This window comes from Ammospiza nelsoni, chromosome 2 (genome assembly GCF_027579445.1).
Source record: "Ammospiza nelsoni isolate bAmmNel1 chromosome 2, bAmmNel1.pri, whole genome shotgun sequence".
In the NCBI taxonomy this organism is placed as follows: Eukaryota; Metazoa; Chordata; class Aves; order Passeriformes; family Passerellidae; genus Ammospiza; species Ammospiza nelsoni.
The window spans coordinates 48,744,611-48,770,957 of NC_080634.1; the positions used below are offsets into that span (position 1 = coordinate 48,744,611).

Sequence of the window (26,347 nt, forward strand, 5' to 3'; positions counted from 1 at the left end):
CAAGTCACTGACTGTTCTGACAAGCTTAAATATTCTGAAAATCTGACTACATCTAATCTATTTATTCTATTTTATTCTGTAATCTCACTACTGTTTTAATCCATCTCAAAACCTGCATGTATTACTTACCTAATCAAAATTCACTTACTGTTCAAAAAATGTTGAGGCAGAACAGAATATCACTGCTTTCTCTGACATTTACTGTTGCTCTTTCTCCCACTCTCCTCTTGTTTCTTGAGTAATTATGGAATTCTATTACCTTCTCTACTTGCAAATCTCAACTCAGCCTTTCTAGCCTTTTTTGTTCTGAATTCTTGCATTCTTTTATTAATTATCTCCAGTCGTACAATGATTTCTACTTTTTATTATCTTAATAAAGTTTTACAGGGCTTGGTCCTTTACTGCCAAATCTTTTTTGCATCAGGATGGTTTGTATCCTTGGTTCAGTCTCTTGGATAACTACATAATGTCTTTTGAATCATCATACTTAGCTATGTTCCACTTCCAGCAAATATCTGGCAGCCTTCCTCTTTTTGATGCATTGTTTTTGATTATTATTGCTGGTTTGGTTTCTAAGCTGCTTGAAACTTCCACAGTTTTACTTCTGGTTTGTTAGAACTTATCCTGTATTCTGTTTTTCACACTTTTATTGGCTTTTACTTTTCCAATAACCTCCCTTTCTCAGATAGTCAGTTTTCTCCCACTGAGTTCTTTTTAGCATCTTATTGATTAGCGCCATAAATTTTACTCTCTCATCTGCCTCCCAGAATTTTTTTTAAAAGCTCTTTGCCAATAGCACCCACTCTACCTTGTAATTGGTTTTTGACGTTTTCTTTAATCTGGCTTTCAGTTTTCCTTAGGTTCTAAGGTTATATCATAGTTTAGCCTAAAAAATATAAAAGGAATTTTGGAAGGTTCTAGACAGAATAAATATGAAGTGAAATTGCAGTTTAAAATTTAATAGGTGGCCACTACTTAGCCTTCCTTACCAATAATTTTAAGATTTATTTTCACCACTTGAGTTAAGTTTTCAGAATTCAAAACCACTTTTACCAGCAGAAGTTAAAGGTTATCTCTTATTTACTTTAAGCCAGCTGCCTCATTGCTTGCTCAGTCTGACTATTTATTCTTTTTATATGCATTACTGATATTCACATGAAATTTTATACAAAAACAGAGTTATATATAACTGCACATTAGTAGTCACTCCAAAAACCTAACAAGAAATCCTAAGACAACAGATGCCACAAGAACACAGATGGCAAATTCTGTAATAAGATACTTCACTCAAACTGCCAGCCAGCCCTCAGTAGGCTGAGGAATAAGCCTGTTAAAACTACACTCTCTTGCACACAGATTTTCTTCAACAACAACAGAACAGGAGGCTTTGGCTCACGGCAATCATGTGTGATGCAAAAACTATTTTCTCTCTGTAGAGAAGCCAGTTCTGCCTATTGACATCAACTCCTCCTCAGCTGACCAAACACCCATGCCTCTGCATGTTCCCTGTTAATGAAAAACTTGTGTTTTCAGCTCCCATGGCAAGCCACATCTTCCCATAGTGCCTGACAGCCTCCCTGAGCAAGCACTCCAAATGTTAGGTTGCATCTCAGCCATTGATTTCCTTTGTCAGGAACATGACAGACACAACCACAGCAAGTTAAGACAAGGACCTAGGTGGAGCCTTCCAAGGTCAGGATCCCTGTCTGGGCAGAGTCCTCCCAGCTGCAGGAAGAAGACAGACTAACAACCACACTGGTAATAGACCATTTTCATACACATCTTTGCTCTAGGGTATCTCTCACAATACCTGCCTTGTCTTCTGTTGGCAAACTTGGCTGGCTAACACTTTTGGTCTCACAGGTGTTTTGGTCTTTCCAAACACTAGTAACCATAGGCCATGCTGCCAAAGAAACTTACACTCTGGACAAAACTATATAGCCATAATTAAACCTGTAACCTGATGCACATTTTAAGGTACCAGTAAAGTAACTTCTGAAGTATCTTCTGAAGTAATCTGTATTTTAATATGTTAAAACAAAAAGGCATATATAGCAAATTATTCAGTGTTCCAAAAAATATCAAAGGCACCCTGCATACCAACATGTTGCCTCCTATCAAAAGTAATTATAATGATGTGTGTAGTTAAATTCCAGCATCTCACTTTGTATTCAAGTACCACACAAGAAATTCAGCTGCTTCTGGAAAAAAAGCCTACCAGAAGAACATGTAATTTTGAAAAATGCAAAAGGGACTATTTGGCAGTCATCTAAAAAGGAACCCAGATTCCTTGTGCCTCACTCTTCAAAATAATTTTTCCTCACAGTCACAGTCAAACCATCTCCCACCAAAATTCCAGATTAGGAAAGGTTACTACAAGGGACAGACAATTAATATATTGAGTCCATAATTTTCTGAAAATAAGAATTAATAACTCAAACTACTTCACAAAGAAAATACAGGTATGATGATCTGGGCAGGCGGTGTTTATTGTACTACTACTTCATTATTGAGAGCTCTTCCTGTAACTGGAGGCTGCAAACTCCACTATCATTGCAGAGTCTGTTTACCCTGTGTGTCATTTTCTTTACAATATTGAACCAAGCCCCCAGCAGGAGATAGGAATTATTATGCTTGGCGAAGGACTAGCAATGGCATATCATTAAGTTTTGATAACTGTCTCAAAGGAAAGTACTTTTCAAGTCTGAACTTGGGGAACATGAGTGGACTAAGCAACAGATTATGAGGAGAAACTTTGATCATGTCTCAGATTGATCAAAGGGTCACCCGATACATTTTCAAAAGCCTCTCTGGGCATCTTGGGGACAAATGTAGAAGAGACCATGGGAGACACTCTAAAAGCAGACAGTATCATCAACTGCAAGGCAGGCCATAATTAATGAAAACTGACTTCACAAGAGATAAGAAATAAGCTATGATTTGAACAAAAGTTTGGAGCAAAAGCAGAGTACTGAATTCCCCACAGTGCACAGATTTTGACAAAATGTACATTCAGGAAGGAATGTCTGGAAAATATATGGTCATTACTAGTATGTTTATCTTGCTTACCTAAGAATCAAAAAGAAGACTGGCAGCTTTTTAAAGGGATCACAAGGACTCAAGAATCCAGTGAATAGCAAAATTGCTATTCGCTTTCCAAACTCAGTAACACTAATCTCCTCTGGCAACAAAAACTGCTGGACTCTACAAAAACAGGCAGATACATTTCCTTGCCCCCTGCCTGGCACTCATCAGCTTCTGGAATCAGTAACAGAGCAATAAAATCCCAGTGGAATTTCATCCTCCAGGAGCCAGCAGTAAACCCTGTATACTTTTGAACAGATAAGCAATGGCCAGCCAGAAATTGAGATTTGCATTATTCAGACAAACAAAGTCTAGTGGGGTGCTGTTTCTCCGTGCTTCCATCTGATTTCCTTTCTGCCTTGCATGTGGCACCAGCTCCCGTGCCCGTCTGCATCAAAGCAGTCAAAGCAAACATGGCTGTGTGCAATGCCTGCTGCCCCAGTGCCTGCAAAATCTGTTTGAATGGAAAATACAGACTTCAACAGGGCTTATTTTCTGCTATCTCTCAACAGGGCTTCTTTTGCACTATCCCTCCTACTGTTAGCATGTAACACATGATGCTTAGGTTTACCTTAAACAAGTACAGCCCATAGGTGCAGCAGCAGCTTTTACTTACTAGGTGTAGTCTGTATGCCTCATTTTAAAAGCACTGTAACAAAAAGACACGTGCAAACTGTCCTATTATCTGAGCTGTGCCTGAGAATGACAGAAGACACATGCTGTGCCTCTACTCCAGAAAATAAGTCTGCACAATAAGACTGAAGCCCAACCAAGTACATTCACAGGATATATACTGCGTTTACATGCCTGTCAAGAGCAGTGAATTAGGGTTCATCAGGAAGAGATAATAATGGATGCTTGCAGCCCTGACAGACAATGCTGCTACAGAAAAACCACATTAATGCAGTGAAGATCTTCACTAAGGAAGAAATTCTCTTATCCAACACCACTAACTTAAGATGTAGAAGCCTGACTTAACAATACATAAAGGAATCTAAAGGTATAGAGAACAGCTAAATTCAAATAATCAAAACACTTTGTTTTGTCTGCCAGCTCTGCAAGTGCCTAGCCAAATAACAGACAAAAAAAACCACCTGGTCCCTACTACTGAATTTCAATGTCTACCTCTGAAATCAAATGAAAGGAAGAAATATACTCTTCACTTAAAAACTTCAACCCTTACTTCAAGGCTTTTATTTTTTTTATCTGGACTACAAATTAAACATGCGAACGTGTCTCAAGTTTAGAAGGAGGAACAGTGAAGGACAGCAAGACAAACTACAGACATTAAATACTCTACAGAGTACTAATGTTATTCTAATACATTGTTTCACAATATTTTACTGAAAATTTAAACTGTGTTACAGTTCTTGACACTAATTTTACATTCAATAAATATAAACATAGACTTTCAGATTATTCAGAAGTTCACAGTATATTTTGCTGGGATTAAGTTCCAGACCAAAACCTGCTGTCCCACTTCGAAATGATCACAGCCTCACGACAAGATGTGACACTCTTTTGGAGGTGTGAGCAGGGGCAGTACAGGTATGATGAGGGAACAGATCTCCCAACACTGTTCTCAGAGAAGGAAAGACATTTTGCCAAGGAGGAGAGTACATTTCCTGTGAAGCAGCAAAAGCATTTGGGTATTCTGACCACAGTGTCAAACAGTGACAGGGGGGGCCAGGCTCCAGGCAGGAATTCAGCTTCACACAGACCAGGAAATCCCGTGACTGCCATATACAAACTACATCTTTGGCTGTCACATGATGTACAGAACAAATGCATGTCGTGATGAAGATAAAATTAGATAGCTCAGTAGAACTCCAGACTTCTTCACTTTCACATCACACATGAAACATAAATGACATGACAAAGGTCACAGGAATACAATGAGAAGAAGAACACACTTCTGTTTCCTGCTTCACACTTTCTCTCATGCTGACAGCATACACACACCAATTGCACCACAGTGTTTTGCTTGCCTTTTATAAGCAGCTTTTGAAAAGCTCAAATAAACCCTCTTTCCAATATATTGTTTCCAGTGCCTTCTTTATTAAGAAAATAAAGGCAAGGTAATGAAGTTCATAATTAAAAGACTACATTTATACAAAAACATCCCTACTCTCTGGATAAAGTGAGTGAAAGAAAACTCTTTCAGTATAACAATACAGTAGTAAACACATGAGTGTGCAAGGCAAGGGTCATGGAGAGGAAGGGGCATTATTATGCTATCAAAGAAAAGATGCAGTTTATACAGTTATTCTGTTGCTACTCACTGTATTGGGTACATATGGCAATCCATAAACTTTCTCCTGTGTTTCCTTTAAAATTTCTGTGGTTGACTTTTTTAGAGGGTGTTTACCGTGGTAGATTTGGTCCAAGACAGCATAAAAAACCTGAAGAGAGAAAACACAATTGTCTTTGGCACATGTTATTGGCATATGAAAACAAAAAAGACACAAAGAAAAGAACATAAGAGATGGACTAGGGAGAGGGAATAGTTTAAATATATATGGTTTGGAAATCTTCTATAATTAGCATGACATACTAATGTTATACGAGGAGAGAAACAGATTTTTGGAGTTCATCAGCCACCACCATCATGACCTTTCATAAATCCATGTTTATGTCATTTATCACACTGGGAGCACTAAACTGCACCTTTTAAAAAAGTTAAGATCTGTCCCTAAGGTCCTCCAGCAATTCCCCTTTTCAAGAAAAGTATTTTTAAATTTCTATTTTGAAGTTATTTAAGTGGACACTGCAAAATAAGCTATTTCAAGATGTGTACATGCAGCCATGAGAACACCTCACCCCTGCAGGGGCAACTTATGGCTTAGGCAGCGAACATAAGAATTATGTTAAGAATATGACAGAATCAATGAGGTTGGAAAAGGCCTCCCAGATTATCAAGTCCAACCTTTGACCTAAAAGCACCATGCCCACTACACAGAGCTGTAAACACTACTGGGTTTCTGTCAGAGCCCTGCAACAGAGTAGTAATCAAGGCCAATCTTTCCTTTATTTTAGCTCTCACCATCAGAGCAATAAATTGCTTAAGTGTAAGCTTAGCTGAGAGCACACTGCACCAGGAGGGTACTGTGCCAGAAGTAAGAGCTGATCCATAAGGAATTTTTATGCATGTGAACTACAGCAGAATGCAGGTGCATGACCATATAACTGAGGTGTTCAGAGAGTGGGAAAGCAGCGCCATTAAAAAGACTTTCCAAGCAAAGACAGCAAGGCAGAGTCTCTGGAATGGTAAGAAAAAACATGAAAGAGGCATGGACAGAGGAAATTATTGCAGCCTGTTTTTTTGGTATGAAGATTTTTTTAGTATGAACTTATTTTGTAGAAGTGCAAGGAAGACAGAGGACACCCACTGCTTTACAACATGAGACATTTTTAAGTAGTTTGATCGATCCAGATGCTCAAGGGAAGAGATCAGGTCATCCTGTAATCAGCACACTTCATAGCAAAGTTGACAATAAGGAGCCTCAAAAAGCTTTTTTGCAAGGAATTAAGCAAATCATTTGGCTAGAGATTCAGGCCCAGTCACACTCCTATAATGTGCAATACCATCCCCAATGACATAAACACACTGTTCCAGGAACTATAACCATGAAATTTTATGAAAAAATAAAAGTTGTTTGGATGTTTTATGTTACCTAATTAACAAAACTCCTTGAACCTCAGAAAAGATTCTTTATTATGAAATGTTAGTACAAATAATTCTGAATTCCTTAACAATTTATCAGAATTCAGAATATTTTTATTTGTTCTGGAGACAACATGTAGTTTCACCAAAAATGTGACCGTTTCTAGAAGAGTATAATCCTTCTGTTTGAATAAGCTGTCTTCTAACATACAGAATTCTGATAAACCCTTTGACAGTCTCTCTTGGCAAATAACAAGACATTGGGTTTTTTTTTCCAAGAAAAACTGAATGTTATAAGCAGGGGGGTGAATAAACTGTGACTTGCAGGAGCTACTCATAGATTTCCTGCTTGCTCCTCATTAGCCATGGCTAAGGAGGAGAAGAGATGTCAGTAAGACTCAACTCACACAATCACCCATTAATGACACTGCAAGTTTTATGTCTCAGGTAGCAACACTGAACAAGACATGTAAGCACTCAACATTGTCCATCTACTAACACAGAGTAGCCAGAAAGCATCTGTTTAGACTAAAAATATACAGAGAAATCTACACTAGACTGCAAAAATACTTTACTCTTATTTATCTGAGAAGAGAAAGAGACTTTACAACGGCTTTGCATTCCCAGTCACTAGAATCCCATTCTTTTTTTTTAACAAAAGCTACAGGTTTATGACAGCAAGGGCAACTAAGAGTATGACCCGCAGTAAGTACCATGAATAGACCTGAAAATTACCTCATGTAATAGTCCTAAAAAGGTCACTTTCTCCTGTCACCTTAGACCTTTTTAACTCTGCAGTAGTCATTTCACACTAACTTCCCCTCTCCTCTCTACAAAATCCAAATCAAACATGAGGAACTTCAGCATCTGACAACAGACTTTAGCTTCAAGCTTCAGCACAGCCTTGATCCTTTTTTCTATCTCCCATCTTTGTCTGGACCAGTCTGCAGTTGCTCTTCAGTGTTCTTCACAAGATGGGGGAACTGCATCTGCACTGCAGGGGACCTTCTCTAAAGTAAAATTTGGAGTGAAGTAGTTTGTGGTCAAGGAGCAAAAGCTCAACTCACAGCTAGGAAGTGGGGAAATGTCAAAGAAAGGCCAGTGAAATGTTCTGTCTAAAGAACAATGTGGTGACAGGGAAATGAGTCACTGAAGTCAGCTATAAGTTCTCCCTTGATCCTGGCACATGTACAGTGTGGGAAGAAAGCTGTGAGCCAGGCCACCTGGACAGCACAGTTAAAAAAACCATCCCTGAAAATAAACTTGGATGAACTTTATACCCACAATGCATTTCCATCTACAAACCACAGTTCTGTGTGTTTACAGAGGCCTTTGAAATGGGAATGGAAAACACATCCCAGGATCACAGGATTTTAGATGATACTGCTGAGGAGCAAGCTAATACTTAATATCAAGCAGTAGACAGAAGATGATTTCTTATTTCAGTAAAACACATTTCTCAAAATATGTAAAAAAATAAAAATGCCATCAAATGCTCATTAATTTTCATACTGTCTCTCTGTTTTGCACTTACATTGGTATTTATTAGTTTCACTTGATTCCAGTTCTTTCTAGCTCCTTGTCTGCTTAATAGCATTAATATGCACACACTCAGGCATTTTCCAGTGAAGTTACTACTGACTGAAAGACTCTGGGACTCAATCTGCCTGGCAAAAGCCTTAGGAGATGTATGGACTCTCCTATCTTTCCTTCTGAGTAACTGATTACACCACCTAAAAGAAAATTCAGAGGTATTACAGTTATGAAAAAGCAGCAATATTTCTTACTTTCATGTGCCAATAGACTTATTTCCTGAACAGACCACAGAAGAACAACTTCCAGGTGTATTCCAAACTGGTGGAATATTTGTCAGCATTTTTTCTACTTTTAAAGGTCAAATATAGCTAACATAGCATCTAGCCATCAATACAGAATATAGTCTTTGCAAAGTCTGAAGGAACAGTATTAGAATCATCATTCACAGTATTTTCAGGTATACAGCTAGCAGCATGTATATATTTTGGCATCTGGAAATTAAAATATATGTTGCTTCAATTAATTATTATACTTTTTAATTTGCATGACTTACAATATGTATTTCTAAAATGGAATCTTAAATTTGTATTTGCCATGTAGTCAACTTCTCTGGGACATTTTTGAATTATTCAACAGAATAGCTCTGCCAATTTGTCTCTTTGAAATGAGCGCACACTTATGCAGGTTTTACACCTGGCATCTCCAAAAACATAGTGCTGAAAGTAGGAAATGAATAATATTATTCAGAATGGCATTGTGGTCATTTGGCATGTGTTGAAACTAGTTTAACTTAATTTACACAAGAAAAATTTGATGGCAAGCAGCCTGCTAAATCACTGCCAGCAGCAGTCAATCATTAGGCACCCACGGGAACTTGAGCCCACCAGAAGTGGGTGTTCTTGAGCCACAGGCTGTGGAATGACTCCAAGACAGACTCTAAAGAGGCCCAGGGAACAGCTGAGGGCCAACAACAGCAGGGACATTGCACAGCCCCACCACAAGCAACTGATGCAATCACTTCTCCTTTTGGAATACTCTCTCCTGCACCACAGAACACGGAGGCCATGTCACTTGTGAATATATTTGTGACTTATACTGCTCAATATCTGAGCCCATTCAGCCTCCACAATGCCAACTTGGTCCCAAACCTTGACAAAATCATAGCAAGTACATATAAAAGGTTGAAAGAAATCTGTCAGACTGATACGTAGCTGTTATGGACAGAGATGCCAGAAAAGAAAGGGTGCAGGTCAAAGGAGCTCCTCAACACTTTGGTGGTTACTAATCTGTACACGTGCTGTGCCCGTGAGTAAAAGTCCACAATTAAGCATTCAAAGTATAAATTTTATTTCAATCCAGAATTTTTTCCCCAATAAAAACCTCCTGTAATAATTATTTGTATTCTGGCCCACATTCTTTCTGGATTATCAGACATGTCTATGAGAATCTTTCAAAGCCAGCAGTGTGCATTTTAAAATCAGACCTGTAGAGAGAGTGCAGTTATATTTTCATGTCACAGAGGTATAGGCACAGGTAGCACCTGCCCAGCCAGCATTGGCTGCTGACAGCCAGCACTGCACTGAAAGCACAATTCAAAAGTCCAATTCAAAAGCTCATTACATTTAACCAAGGAAAAATACATGTATACACTGAAAACAGTGTTCAGTCTGGCTTTGACTAGTGTAAATGACACGTATACAGCTTACAGGTCCACACTCGAGGCTTCTGATTAGTTTAAAATCTTCCATGTAACTGCACAGAGAAAACTGCAAATATTGACGTTTCTCTTTCAGATCAACCTCATTAACCAGCCCAACTCCTGTTTGTAGACAGGGTTGTGATCATTTGGCCACTTCTCAAAGGAAGACATACCAAAGATCTCTAAATTTGTTTCTTTCCCATCTCAGCAACTAACCTTCACTAAGGTACTAGCAGAGTTATCTCACCTAAACACCAGGTTAATTGCAGAAGGAAAAACTATATGCTTTGCGCTTAAAGAAAAACAAAGAAGAAAACAAAATCAAACAGCAAAATCTTGTAGCACACTAAGCACAGCCAAATGCTTACTGGATGCTAAAGCTACTGTACATATCTGAGAACTTCTATTGCAGGACTGAAAAAGGCCAAATACCATTTTAGACAGAAATCTGATTTCCTTTACTTCCTTTGAAGAACAGCATCACTGGTTGTTTACAGAAATTACTGATCAATCACAGCTACCCACAGAAAATAAAGGTTTATGAATTTAGTTACTTTTCCTAACACTATGAGAGAGAAGTCTTACATTCTCACAGCTCAGCCAGCAATTTTGATGTGACAAGTGGCCACTTTCATCTGGAGCTGCAGAAGACAAGGAACTCAAATCACATTCTAGTACATAGATGTGCTGGTTTGATTTTACTGTGATAGCCTGTATCTCCCACTCATACTATATTTTAATGATCCAAGGTACACAATACTTCCTCTACTTCAAGTTCCCCTTAAATGATTCCATCAACTCAAGAATTCAATCTTAAACTACATTTGGGGATTCTGATAATCCAATGATTTTCAAAAGCTGTGGTTTTCACGATATTTTCCTATAGATAGAAGCATTTAGGTTTAAGCAGCAACAGAGAATATGTGCAGAAAAACAAACATAAAATTAATGTAAGAATTAACTAATTTTCATATACTTAGATAACACATCTACATGAAAATAAAAAAATTGGTCAAAATTATAAAAACAAAAATATGTTTTGTAAGTGCTGAATAGAGAGTTGAAATCAGAAGGCAAAACACATACCTGGAGTTGCATATCAGCTGCAGCACACACCTTTTTGGATTCACACAGTCTCGACACCATGTTTTTTGGTAGTGGCTTGAAAAAAAACAAACAGGTCACATTTAGACTTATTGTTTATTTGTAAATTGTGTTTAAATAGCTAATTACTAAAAGAGGCTGAAGATACAAAAAAAACCCTCAGGGTACTAAAACACATTTGAAGTGCTTTGCATTGAGGAAGGAAATATTTTTCGAACAAAGCATTAAATGGCCAATTAAGATATCAGCATTAATCCACATAGCAAGACAGAAATCACTAAGCAAAATCTGTTTGTTTTTCTATAAATTAATTCCATATTCCCTTATATGCCTGTAAAAGATCTATTACTATTTTTAGACATAAAGAACAGACTGGGGCAGTTAAAGCCCTCCCACATCATATAACTCATAATACTGAGCTTAATAATACTGGGTTTTCATAACTTCAACTGAGACAGCATGAGACCTTCTGCCCTAACCCACATACAAATATTTAGTTGTACTGAACAGTAAATATCTACCCTTTGAAATTTTTAACAAAGTTAAATTTATTCCACATCTATGGCAATAAAATTATCCATGTCACCACATACTGAAAAGTCAGAAACATTTTTCAAGTAATTATAAAAAAACCTTTTGACTTTCCATCCAGATGTCTGCAAAAACATCCAAAGACTTTTTAACGCCACATTTTTAAGAACATCTGTCTATGAATGCGTGACCTTACGCTTCTTCCACCGCTTGCTGAAGTTTTTCAAGAGATGTTTTTCCTAACAAACATTTTCTTTTTTTTTTCCCTAGCAGCTTCCTTAACCAAACAAATGGAATATAGTTAAAGTAACTGCATTTTTGCTAAAAAATTAAAAAGGTACTGAAAGTTGTACAACATGTATAGAGTTATGTTTAATATGTAGCATCTCTATGTTATAGAGATGCTAGGTAGTAAACTTGACTCTAAAATCACACCTATGCTTTTATAGTGTGTTGAAGGATTCAAGAAATAATCCAAGAAAGTCTACAGATATGGCAGAGCCATATGTTTAGATTCTATGCAAATTATATGAATTCCAGACAAGCAATGTTCACAGAATAAAGGCCAGCTCTATAGAAGGTACACCTAAGTGAAGAAATTTTATCAATTGACTCTAGAATCTCGAAGCAGGTAAGAAAAAGTCTCTGCTTGTGCAGCTGCTTTATGCAGTACTTGCTAAGGCTTCTAACCTCTTCTCCAAGTCAAAAGTTAGCTAGGTCAAGCATGGTATAGAGCCAGACAATTTAATAAGGCAGAAAATCAAAAGAATCAAGAAGGAAGTAAAAGTAAAATCAAGAAGAAAGTACAGGTCACTCTTATAACCACCTGTTGACAAAAAGGCAAAGGAGAAAAAATATTTATGTCTTTCTTAAATCTATCTGTGTTACTAACCTGGCTCAAAGATTGTGTTGTGATCATAATTCACAAGTCAAGTAGAATTTGGCACCAGAAAAACACTGCCAAAATTAGATTAAATTGAAAGAATTTAAGATGATAAAGAAGTCACCTATTTTTTCCAAAACACCTTTGGGATCTTAATATTTCAGGGAAGCAGAATTTGACTCCAGAGGGTTTTTCAAAGATCACATCTCCACTCCAAAGTACGTTTCTGTGAATGTCGTGCACACAGATACATTCAGGTCTTGAACTGGAGCATGTACTGTTTCAGGCAGTAGAAACTATTCCTCCTTGCTCCATTACAATCTCACACAGTTGCTTAATAAGCAGCTGAATTAATTTAAGAAAAGGTATCAGCATTCTTACTTCACTTCTCCTGAAAGATGAACTCTCTGGTAACACCAGAACAAGACTGTCATCTTCCATCTAAAAGAAAGACTTCACAGAGCTTTGCCTAAAACTATGTCATTGAATAACCATTCAATTTTTAAAATTTAAACACTACATGCTTTACTTTGAGTCCACTCTTCTATCCTTCTCCATTAAGTAACTTTAAGATCTTGGAATGAATTTTTCAGTTTTCATGGTGGCTAAAAGAAAAGAATTCTCTGCGTCCCAAAGCATGCTTAACTCCTTACTGTTGTGTAGTAATTGCAACAAACTGTAACTGTACTATCTGTGGGCTTATTCTTTCAATCATGTTAATACAATACTGTCTTTGTAATTCCATCTCTGTGAAAAATGAACTCAGTTCAAATTTGAACAGCTGAAACACTGGCCATTGTTCAAGAGAGCCTCCAAAGACACAAAAGCTTAAAATTATTTCGCTGAGACCTACCATGTATCTCTGCAGTTTACAAATGAAATTAAACAAAATCACAGTGATACAGAATGGCACCCATGCCCCAGACTGTCTAAGTGCTGCAATGTCCCCATTTTGGTAAGGCTTGACTTCATGAGCTTACCTGATTAATCCAACTTTAGTAACTAATAATTACAGTCCTCTCTATTTATTCATTTTATCTCAAGGATTTTTTTGTTTGAGTCATCTTTTGGATGAAAGGAAAACTAGGCTTGCTACTTTCTTGAAACAAATAGATTTGTTCTGGCCAGCTTTTTCAACTAAGTTCAAAAGACCTGCTCCTTCTGACAGGAGAGTTTGCAAGCTTTGTCACTCATCAACATTCAACAGCACAACCTTTCAAAAGAGACAGAAAGCAGAGACAAGCTTTCTATAACCTTCAAGATATTTTGGACCAGAACCTCATGATCTACATCTAAATGAGCTCTCATCTTGGAAGCTCTGCCCATCAATTTCTTTTCCTGCAATGCTACTAAAATACAATTTTCAACAGTTCAGATGTTTTAATAATCAAAACACCTCTTTCTCTTCCTCTTCCCACAAGCATAAGCACTGATTATAAGTGAGATCCTCAAAGACGAGTCCTTCTACAACTGACTTTTATAGCAATGGCTAATATGAGATTACACTGGCAAGTTTTTCTGATGCAATTATGTTCAGCAGGAATATTAGAAACCACACCACCTGAAGTTTCCATGCAAAAACTAGAGCACAGATGCAGCAATGCCAAAAAAAGGATGCTTTGAAAAATTATCTGCATTGCCTCCAACACAAACTGGGTCAGTAGCAAGTCCACCTTCTGCAAACATCCAGCAGAGCTGTGTGGTGTAGCTGGTGCAGAACACAGCTTTCTAGCAGCTTTCTAGCATAGAAAAGCTCGGTCTCTTAATTCATAAGAAGAAAATTAATGCATGTTCTCATAGAGAACAACATATTGATTAAATGGTTTCACAATTTTCACATTCTACCTTTTTTGTCCATTTTCCTTACTTCCCCTTGAAAAGGGGGTAAAGTGGACTCATTTTTTTCAAATAAATCAAAAACTGGAGAAACAAAAAAAAAAAAAAGAATTTCCTCTTTGCGCCACAAAAGAATTAATCAGGGAACAAGCAGAGAAATTAAGCCCCAAAAAGATCTTTGTGAAGTTGAAAATGTAAGAGAGATGGGATTTTAAAGTCTAACTACTTCATAACATATACACAACAGAAAAGATTGCTTCAATCTATTTATATTTAAATGACAAACGTGGAAATTCAATATCAGATTCTTAAAGTCAGCTTAGATGAACCAACATAAGCAAAAGCAGATTTATATATATTGGATAATGGCTTAAAAATGCATTCTAAAATTTTAAAAAAGCAATTAAAAGGAAGGAATCTAACGCTCTCAAGAGCCACAGAGCAGTTTCAGGCTCTTCTCATCATCCAGCATAATCCATTCTTCAAGACTGGACTTTTACATCAAGCCTCTCTCAATTGCTGTCTGAAAAGGGAAGATTTCACCACCAATAAACAGAAGTAGTTTATGGAAATGCCAAATGGGACACAAAGTCTGGTTCTTAGCTTTTGCACTGAAACTAAACATGGTTTAGATTTGTCAAGTCATTTTGAAAATACAAAGCCATAAATAATGTTCTACAAATCTCTTTCAGATGTTTTAGTGAAGCTCATTCTCTGAACTTGTATGCAATCAGATTAACTCCATGCTGTTTAAACACTTCATGAACTTTATAGAGAACAAGAGAACATTACAAAGTCCTATTTCTGTATGTAGATTTAAATAGATAAATGATCAACACTCCTGAACTGAGTTTAATTCCCAGGTTGCAAAGAGACCTTTCTTAGCGCAATCAATTCTGCAGAAACAATTGCTCTCTTGAAAAGACAAAAAAAAAAAAAAAAAAAAAAAAGAAAAAAAAAAAAAAAAAAAAAGAAAAATTACAGAGCAAATTTCTCAGACAGTATCTATTAAACAGAAGTTAGATAGCATATTTTCCTAACTGTTCAATGGAGGCAAACATATTTCTACTTCCATAATACTGAAATGCACTGAATGCTTAGTACTGGATAAGAAGATCCAATGAAGTATAACACTACACAACTTAGGAGGAATTTTTGAAATGTCTGTATAAATATAAATCATTCTGTATTACCATGTCTTAAAGTGACCACCAAAAGTCACCTTGCTCCAAAGAGCACTGCTTTCCAAACACCCCACAGAAAGCAGATCCTTGTAACAGACTGATAAAGAAGAACTTCATGTACGGTTTTAAAGCAGAAATTCATGACTAACAGAATCTAACTAATCCTACTATAATCCTAAATAGAGCAGTATATTTTTCATCACAAAATATTTCACTCACTGCCCTACACTGTGTTAAAAATGGAAATTTTGAAACACTGCAGATAATTTCCATTTATATCCATGATTGGTTATCTGAGCTTTATTTTAAGACAGACTTTAGAGAGTTCAATGACAAATGCTATTTTTGTCATAACTTACCTGTAATGATATTAAATCATTCCAAACAACTCGATTCACACAGAAGTTGTTTACCTACTATACCTTGTAGAAAAAAAAGGCTGAAAGTTTTAAACATGTAATTGGAATCTAGGATATAAGAACCTAGTATTCTTACACAGATTTACATTTATCTTTTTTGCAATGACAATATTAAATTTTTTTCTGAATAACTGAAATTGTACTACAAAAATAACTTTATCCATTGTTTATTTCTACTTTAAACATTATTAATTAATAACACATGTAAAGATGATTCTTTTCCTACAGACATTTTTTTTCCTATTTTCAAAATTTTACATTTTTTTCCCTACCTGTCCTGTTTTATAATGCCTTGCAAACTGGTTAACCACTCGATAGTCATTTGCAAAGTACTCCATCAGAATTGAGGGAACTTCAGCAAAATCAGTAGCACATCTGGTTCCTAGAGGTAGAATAATTGTACACATTAGCATCTGCTATTTTCACTAACAAATAGTTAACTCTTCCCAAAAGGTTTTGCAACTTTCAATTTGGACTTTTGGTGAACTTTAATGTTCTTTCATTTATTAAGTCAATATTTTATTTCCATTATTGTACATACTGCCAGAAAAGCTTCATTATAATCCTACACATTTTACTATAAATCACAAAGTAAAACAAAATATTTGAACAGCTGGGCGAGGCACCTTATAAAGCTCTGGATCACACCCTTTTTAAACTAAACCAGACTGTAGCCAAACTGGCCCTACATGAAACACCAAATCTATTTAAGTGTCCTAAACCTAAATTAAACTACAATGTAAATAAAACTCTGCCTTAATCCCATTCACAGTTACAAGTTTTAGCTTCCATCTGTTTGCTGAGCTTTCTTATGCTTTACATTAACCTCGCTTTATGACACCAAGTCATCCACTCAGAGAACACTCTTGCAGATTGAAGACGTGTTCTATGTACGCGCAATGAGGTAATATCTCAGCTATTACTATTTTCAAAAAGCCCTTTACCAAAAACCTTATTTACTCTAATCTTTATCAGCATCTTACCCAATGGAAGTGACTAAAAAGGGTAACACATTGCCAAATCAAAGCTGAATTTCTAATTTCTATATTAAAGTTAGCAATGGAAAAGTTGTTGCTTTCATAATGGACCCACTGGGTCACCACCTCTATCCTGGTCTACCAGAAACAATGCCAACATTCAGAATCAGTCTTAAATCTCAGTCTGCTTTTACTATTATTTGAAGACTGGTTTTTAAAATCACTCCTTTGACCTCTACAAACCTTTCTCTAATTGTTATTCTTAATTTATAATCTGTTTACACTCAGTGATTCAGACAGATAATGCTCTTTATTACAAATACCATTTATCACACTGGTTTTTACCTACTAAATAGAGGGAAACTATATTCTCTCTGAGCATCATTATCCAAAGACAAGATAAAGTCTAAGAAACTATCCATTCTAGTTCTCTGTACCTGCTGCAGTTTAAATTCACCTCCAGACTAGACACACAAAATGAACATGCCCAAACACTGCATGAGGTTTCACCAGTACCTTTACCATTCTAATACCTACTGCTGTTAGATACAGCTCTGATGTAATTTCAAATCACACTGGACCTTTTCACAGACACATCAGCTATATGCACTTCTGCACTGACACATAAATCTGTGATTCTGTTTGTGCACCACTGCTGAAAAATCCATTTGGTAGCAAAAATTCTCCTTATAGTCTGAAAATGCATGATCTGTACTGTGCAGTTTTGGATTAAAGAAAAGTAAGGCAAGAGACAGCAGGAAAGATGTCAAATTATTCAGCTCATCTCAACTAGAATGTCAAATTTTTTTGTGCTCACAATAGCTTGTAGTCATATTGTTTCCATACTTTACCACCCTTGTGTTCCATGAGAGCAGACAGTCCCTAACAGACATCCTTGTGACAAGCCCTTTGATTTTTACACATTCCAAATCCATTAAAAAAGGATTCTCTGCAGAAACAACAGCACTGACCTCCAATCTCCAATGCTGCTTTTGCAATGCTAGATCTGGAGTGAAATCCTCTGGGATGCAGGACTGCCTGGAGCTAAGGCAACATAGAAACCATGCACAGGGACTCCTGAAAAATCTGAGCCTCACAATTAGCCACTTCCTGCCCCTTCAAGGGTCTGACATGCAGAAACACATGATTCAGCACAAGAGGAGAACTCACACCAAAGTGGCTATTTTGGGCATATAAGTATTCCTGTAGCTCAAGATGAGCAAGCCTATATGAGTGGAAGGAGTGGGGGAGAGCCCTTAGCTGTCCCAAAGATTATACAGAGCTTATACTCAAGGAATTATGCAGTGTTTATCTGTTTTAACAATGTCTAGTAGTGGCATACTTATAAAATAGTTCAGTCAACTTTAATTTTAAATGGACAACTTAAAAAAAAGAGTATTTTGCCACTGGGTGCAAAGGTATCTACTGATAAAATATTAACTCAGCATTAACACTCCTTTGTATCATTAGCATAAAAATGGTAAAAGATATTAAAAAACTAATTCTTCAGACAAGGGATTCACAATCTCACCTGTTTTGTAGCTTGGTTTTTATTTTCTAGTAAGTAAATATCTACTGCACTTGAGATTTCCAGCACACTATTATAGAAAAGAATATACCAAGCTGTCCACTGTTAAAAAAAGTAGCATGCCAAGCAGCCTTAGCCAGCATGGATGTTTGACCTGTTTGCCACAACTGCAGAAGGCTATAGAAGCCAGAGACCTGTCAGTCAATACCCTCACTACTCTTTGCAAGACCTAATTCGCTCATTTTCCTTCATTCATTTTCCTAAATCATTTCCAACCCAGGATTCAATGTGGTTTTACAGTAGGTACAACCTATTTCCCAACCTCCAACGACTCCAATGATTATGAAATCCACATAAGACAAACTTGAAAGAGTGGATACCACCAACAGAATAAAGATTAACAGTGCATAGAAAAGAGATACAAACACCTAATTCTTATTAGAACAAGAATATTCAGATGTTGTTTGGTTGAGTTTTACATAATATCTGCAGATTCGATACTGTATTCTCAAATCATCAAGGGTATAGAACTATTAAATGACAACCATTTTTGATTCATACTCTTTTTATTCTTCTGTTCTATCTTCTTTAATTTTTTTTTTTAATCTACACCCTTCTTCTGGAAATTAAACATTTCACTAAAACAAAAAAAAATCTCGACTATAACTTTCTTACCAGTGACATGTTGGTAGCGAGTTCTCCCCAGCATAGAATGCATAGCATGACCCATTTCATGGAACAGATTCTCCATCATGCCAGGACTCAGTAGCGTTGGTGCACCCCTTGCTGAATTGGGAAGGCTCAGCATAAGAACAACTACAGGTAGCTGGTACTCTCCATTTTCCTTTAGCCTGCCTCCTCGAACTGTAAAGTGACAGTCCTTTTCAAGGTAAAAACAAACATGGACAGCCAATGTCATTATATCAGTGATATTAAAACAATGATTAAATTAAACTAAACTGTTCAATCAAATCAGAACATATACTCAGCTACACAAGTAGAATTCAGTACTGCTACTGAACAACACTGTTCCTCCATCCTTACCATATACCTCAAATTCATAAAGAAATTACTTTATTCCATAAAGGAAAGGCTGTGTTGCTTCTAGAAAATAAAATTATTTCTTTATGTTTTAGAATTATCCAAACCGTTGAAACTTTCTAACAGGTATCACTAGTGACAAGAAATTTACTGATGTGTCAAATCCATAATGTACAGATTAAATTCTCTCCTCAACCTTCAGCAGTAACTTCTGTATAAAGTATACCACACAGCACTACTAGCATATTGTGAATTGCTAGCAAAAGAGTTATATATTTAACTAATGTAGATTTAAAGTTTGTCCACTCATCACCTCACTAAAGGTGGCAATTTGCAGATGCTTCTACTGAGTACTGAGTGAAGTGTGTACTGTTCTGCATCCTATTGCAAATATACTGGCACTAGGTAGTGACTGAGCCACAACAGTTAGAACCAGCTACAGTTTTAAAGAGAATTTAGAATAAAATTAGTTGAGTGTAAAGATTAGTAAGTATAAATGTCAGATTGTTTCTGTTTGTAAACAGTAGGCCAGAAAACAAGTGTTTAAACCTCTACCATTTCTCTAAACAGAGTTCTCTAAACATTTTGTAGCACTTGTTATTCTGTGCCACAGAGTCTGAGCTTAGCCTATTGGGTTTTTTTTAAATGAAAGCTTGCTCTAAAAAATATTTTACCTAAACTCACACATGAAGTTACAGACATTCTCTGTTTAAATTTATTTTAACATGGGGAAAGTTGTACTAAATTTATATTGAGTGCAAATAACACTAATGCTACAGTTATTACTTATATAAAACCCAAGCTGAAGTCAGATCATAAATGTTACCTGATGTGGTTTATCAGGTCGCTGGAAGAAGTCACAATAAATGTACCCTAGCAAACCTTCAGTTTCGTGAACAACAGCCTGAAGAAAAAAAAGGTATAATTTCTATAGTGAAAGCACTGATATTGTGCAAATTGAAGACGTAATATTCAAATCCCAAGACTTATAATGAAGAAATAACAAACAAACTGGGAATAATTAATATAAAATCTGTTCTTAATTTTAATTGAAAATAAATATATGGACAAAATTCACATATTGTATCTCAAACTACAGACATTTCTGCATTTCACTGAAAACTAGCTAGTCACAGATTAGTATTAAAAGTACTTTCTGTGTTCAAAAAGCCCACAAATGACAAACAGAAGTGATTTACCACAGAAATAAAAACAGAAAGAGTAAGGAGTAATTATAAATTGACCCACAGTATATAAAGAACAGCATCTCTTGCTGGAGGCTGAGGATAGAAGAGCAGTGGAGAAGATCTGGCAATGAATAACTGTAGGAAGACAACAGAGGAACTTGGGAACCTGATGAGTAAGCTACTGCCCAAGTTTTGATTTCTACCCTCCCCTAAAAAGAGGGCAGAAAAATAAAAATCAATCTCAAAGTAAAGACGACTTAAAGAGTAAAAAAAAATGAGGCAAAGACACACACCTCCAGCACTCTAGTCATCTAAGGTCATCTACAAACTGAAACTAAAACTAACAGGGCCCATTCAGAAAGGTGCAACAATAATCTCCAAACAGAAAATGTTTCTGATTCAGGCATCGTTGACACAGAGCTATAAAGGCTATAAAATACCAAACATCCAAAAGGCACTTAAAAAGATGATAAAGCTCTTGAGGTCTAACTTCAACTCAAATTAGACAACAGTTTGTGTTTTTGATAGGTATCCAAATATTTTTTTTTAAAAAGTTTGATTCATAGCTCACAGGAACACACTATCTTGATTATCTTCCCTTTGGTTTCAGATGCTGGGAACAAGAATACTTACCAACTTTCTAACATCTTCAGACCAAATCTCTCCTCTCTTTGTCTGTTCAGCATAGAGAGAGATCCCTAGAAGCTGACTGAACAAAGAGTTCAAACCTTCCATGCATGCCCCAAGAGAGAAAAATGGACAATACAAGCCAGGATCAATGTTGTACCTAAGGGAATACAAGAATCCCAAAACAGTCAGTCAGCAGAGCTACATAAACTACAGTACTCACCTTCAAGCCACAGGAAGTCACAAAATACACCAGCTCAGCCCAAAGACCCTCAGTGAGCATGTTTGGCTTTATTTTTCAAATAGTGAAACCAAGTTACAGGCACAGTACTCTGCAGTACCTCAATTATTTCAAATAGAGATCCCAAATTCAACAGATGTTGACTATGATTTTGAGAAATGTGGTGAACATGCAGCCCAAACAGACCATGGCAACATGATGGGTGGCCAAGCAGTGGCTTTTGATACTCAAGAGGCCACTGGCACTTAAGTGCCTTTCCCATGCCAAGGCTGCATCGTGTGACTGATCAGAAAAACAAGCTGGCTTTGGCTGTGGTGTAAGCCAAATCCCCAGCTAGGGCAGGAAACCAACTGGTAAGCACTGCTGACTCTGCAGCCTTGCCTTTCACTGCAGCAACAGAAACACCAAGTAGACACAATCACCTCCCACACAAAAATCACACCTCAAGCTCTGGGGACTCTCTTGAACCATGCAGAAAATATCTTACAGCTGCAAGCCACCTGGAAATTTCAGTATGTGACATGGATTTCAAACATCGCCAACACAGCTTCCTGAGCCTAACCTCAACCAACCAGGTTCAAGATGTAGTACAGAAGATACTCATAGGGAGGAAGACATCATACATCTGCATGCATACACAGAATGAATAAAAAATTCAAAAAAGAGTTCAGAGATGTATGCAGTCTGCAGAAGGGTTTACACTCCCTGAGACTCTGACCCTAAAAAGTAAACACACTACAAGTGTATCAAGCAAATAAATGCTTTGCAAAATTACACCTTTCAGCAGCTGATCAGCACCACACAACTCTTTTGAGACAATAGCAAAATCAGAACTGGAATCTGCTTGTAGCTGTGTGTGCACCCCAAATGGCAAAAAATACTCTTGTCTCATTTCACATACAAAGCCCAAGCATTATTTTATGCTATTTTCTAGGGTCTGAGAGTAAAGACTGTTTAACTCTAGACAATCACAGTCACTGGAATTTAAACATGCATCAGCTAGACTACAATAGCTGGACACCAAATATGAGAACCATGCTGGTTTAAGGCCTGGGATCAAAAGGCTTAGTTACAGACCAGCTGTGAAAGCACCAGATAGTCCCTACCCACACACCTACCCTTCCTTCCTTCCCACTCCCACAGAGAAGACGTGAAAAAGAAACCCACTGGGGATACTTCATTTGCTGAAGTGCTGCTTACAACTGCAGCTCTGATTCACTGATGGGCATCACTGAGCTGTGAGGCACAGCAGGGTGGGGTTACTCCTCTAAGCCATGATATAGTGATGTACAAGATTTTGCTTATTTTCACACCACAAATGCAAGAAGCTAAAGTCGTGTATTCCATTCTATTTTAAACTATACTAGAACATAGAAAATAAAGCAGATTTTGCTTCTACCATACAAACATAGTTTTTCAAGAACTTCACACTTAAATTCACACACTGCATGCTTCCATGTACATGTTTTCCCTCTTACTCAAAAAGTCATTACACCCAAGGAATAAACATGATATAAATCACTTTAGATCAAGTTAGATAGAAAGACTGAAAGCAAGTCTCTAAAAGAAGGCAGAAGAGATGAGTTAATTTTCATACAACCACAGAAATTTGGAGTACAAAGGACATTGATTGACACAGAGAACTGTCCCTTCCACTGCAACATACAGAATTACAGGGTATGTGTTGAATATCCTAAGAATTTTTAAGTCAGTAATTCTTAAGAATTGAATGCTTTCAACAGTGGCCCTTTTGGGAAAGCTTTAGCAGGTAAATCTCAGATGTCTCCATACTTTTATAGAATCACCCAGTGATTGCCTTCTTGCCAGACTGTTACCATTAAAACTGAAACACACCACTAAGTGCTTCAGACCTCCTGATTCTGCTCTGAAGCTCTCCCTGCATACAGACTACAAGACCAGTTAAAACGCCCCATCTTTGACAGCAAATCATAACAACCTCCATAATAGTTTAGAACTGTTTTTTGTCATATCACTTTAAATCTTGTACCATCATCCCACATGGCACTATGAATAGTAAGCTGTAATTCAAAGAATTGCTTCTTTAACTAATATCTGGCTACAAAAGTACTGTCTCAATACACACCACAGACAAGCTCAAGTGTCTTCACTGCACAAGGGCTCTTTGCAGGGCGTTTTGCTGAGTGCATTTCAATCAGTCCTGCCAAATCTATGCTTATTTGCAAAGCCTGCACACCCTCCTCCCCCCAGACATCCAGTATCATCCAGGATTCCTGTGCTATTTCCTCCCTGCCCAGTGGGAGAAGAGAGACAAGCATACAAGGTATTTCAGGAAAGAAACATATGATACAGTACTACAAACACAGACTTCAGTAAATCAAAATTTAACACTACCAACAGCTCACATTCATAACAAAACATCAGATTTTCACAGCTGCAGGAAACTAAAACATGTTACTCCCAACAGTGAGTTCAGCTGCAGGATAAGAGAACATGAAAACAATAAGAAACTAAAGAATAGCCCCTTGAAAATACTTCATGAAATTAGACAACTTTTACACAAGAAATAAGAAAAATCAAAAGATGTGTAGAGACTGCTCAAAATTTTCTAAGAGCAGAATTTTTTTTTGATGGACCAGCTAACCCCAGAAACCATTTCCAAGTACATGAAAGACAAGAAAGTCACCAGAAGCAGTCAGTATAGATTCAGCAAAGACAAGTCATGGTTAAAAAGACTTGATAACTTTATATAATGAAATAACTGGCCTGGCAGAAAAGGGGAGAGCAGTGCACATCACCTCCTTGGACTTCAGTGAGCCCTTTGACACTGTCTCCCATCAGATGCTCACAGAGAAGCTGTCAATGTATGAGCAGACAGAGAAGTGACTGAATGGCAGGGCTCAGAGGGTGATCAGTGCCACAAAGGCTGCTTGGAGGCCAAGGACCAGCAGTGTGCTCCAGGGGTCAGTACTTGGTCCAGTCCTGTCCTGTCCAGTCATTGGCAGGTAACACCAAACTGTCATCCAAACTGGAAGCAGTGGCCGATATGTCACAGGGTCTTGTTTCCATCCACTGGGACCTTTACAGGCTTACAGGATAAATGAGCTGACAGGAATTTCAAGAACTTCTCCACTGCACCTGGGGAGAACAACTCCAGGCACCAGTATGTGCTGGGGGACACCCAGACCCAGCAAGAAAGGAGTTTTGCAGACAGCGACCAGGGGGTCCTGGTGGACACCAAGTTAAGCACCGGCTAGTGAGGGACCCTTGCCACAAAGAAGGTGACCAGCACCTTGGGTGCATTAGGAAGAGCATGGCCAGCAGGCTGGGGGAGGTGACCCTTCTGCTCTACTCAGCACTGTGTCCCGTGTTGAAGTGCTGTGCCCAGTGCTCAGCTCATCAGGAAGAGAGGCACAGCCACACTGTTGTGCCTGGGAAAGAGAAGGCTCAGAGGGATCTTAATAAGGAGTACAAATTCCCGAAGGAAGGGTGCAAAGAGGAGAGAGCCAGGCTTTTCTCAGTGCTGTCCAGTGACAGAACCAGAGGCAATGGGCACAGAAAGAACACAGGATGTTGCATCTTAACATCAGCAAACATTTTTCCCCCAGTGAGGATTAGCAAGCAGTGGCACAGGTTATCCTTAGAAGCTACAAAGTCTTGCAACTTGGAGATACTGAAAAAGGTGCCTGGACATGATCATGGACACTCAGCTCTAGGAGACTCTGCTTTAGCAGGGTGCTGGACCACATGACCTCCAGAGAAAATTTCCAACTCCAACTACTTTGTGAAGATGTCATATGGAACCTAGGACCAAGAGCACACAGCTGCAGTATGAGATAGATTCCAGCTTTATCAGAGGAATACAATGTTTCATACTGAACACAAAGGATTACCACTTTCAGTTGAAATACTGGATTAATGTGTTTGCTGGAGGGGTGGAACACAACAACCTCTGAAACGAAGTTTGATTTCATTTCAGTCAAATACAAAAATATGTACTAGTAGGACAAAGCAATGATATTTCTTCATGGATAGAACAGCTGACACTTATATATTGCAGGGAGAAGATCAATGCCTACTTCTCATTCTCAGCACTCCTTGAACATGCACAATGTCCCCATGACCCCACCCCAGGATGAAAAGTATGTGAAGAAGGTCTTCTGATAAATACTTTGTAATATACTGTCACTGTCCAAAGTGGGGAGAGGGGGTGGGGTGGTGGCAGTCTGGAATAGTTTTGTCCTTTGAAAAAAGCATGATACTTATCCACCCCCTCAGAAAAATAGTAGCAACAGACTATAATGCCTTAAGGCAGACTCCACAGAGGAACTAACCCCGCTACTCTGGCTAATATTTGAAGACGTCGCAATCTTGACATTTTGAGTACAATGAGGTCCTGACTAAACAACCACTTTAATAGAAACTACACAAAGTTAATGTCAGTCCCTTCTGCTAGAACATTGCCAGGATCAAACCTCTCCCACATTTAATGAAAGATGTATGTTAATGTTCTTCTTGCCAATGGAAAATTGAAAAAAGTTTTGATAAACAACATTTTTTATAAAGAATGCCAAAACAAAAATGTTTCTACTTCTGATCTCAATTGTCCATTTCTGCCTTGCCTATTACACCAGTGGGCAAAAAAAAAAAAAAAATCAAAGCAGAAGATATTGAAAAACCCTCAAATACCACTAGTGTCTTATGCCACAGATTCAATATTTAACTTACTTCTGGACACACCTGGCAGCAGTCAGCAGAGATTATTATACCTTGAGTTATCTGGCATCCACTGTTTGCTAGCCAATGCAATGTCCTAGGAGTTATGCA

At 37.6% G+C, this 26,347-nt stretch overlaps 1 protein-coding gene across 1 annotated transcript in view; it reads right to left on the minus strand.

Moving 5' to 3' along the window:
• MIPEP (mitochondrial intermediate peptidase) overlaps positions 1-26,347 on the minus strand; it is a 65,752-nt gene that overhangs the window by 16,475 nt on the left and 22,930 nt on the right. The window contains exons 11-16 of the mRNA XM_059465824.1: positions 21,307-21,460; positions 20,313-20,390; positions 19,121-19,325; positions 16,213-16,322; positions 11,070-11,144; positions 5,367-5,486 (exon numbers count right to left, since the gene is read on the minus strand). Of these exons, the coding sequence (XP_059321807.1) occupies positions 5,367-5,486; positions 11,070-11,144; positions 16,213-16,322; positions 19,121-19,325; positions 20,313-20,390; positions 21,307-21,460 (742 nt within the window). The remainder of the gene's footprint in view (positions 1-5,366; positions 5,487-11,069; positions 11,145-16,212; positions 16,323-19,120; positions 19,326-20,312; positions 20,391-21,306; positions 21,461-26,347) is intronic.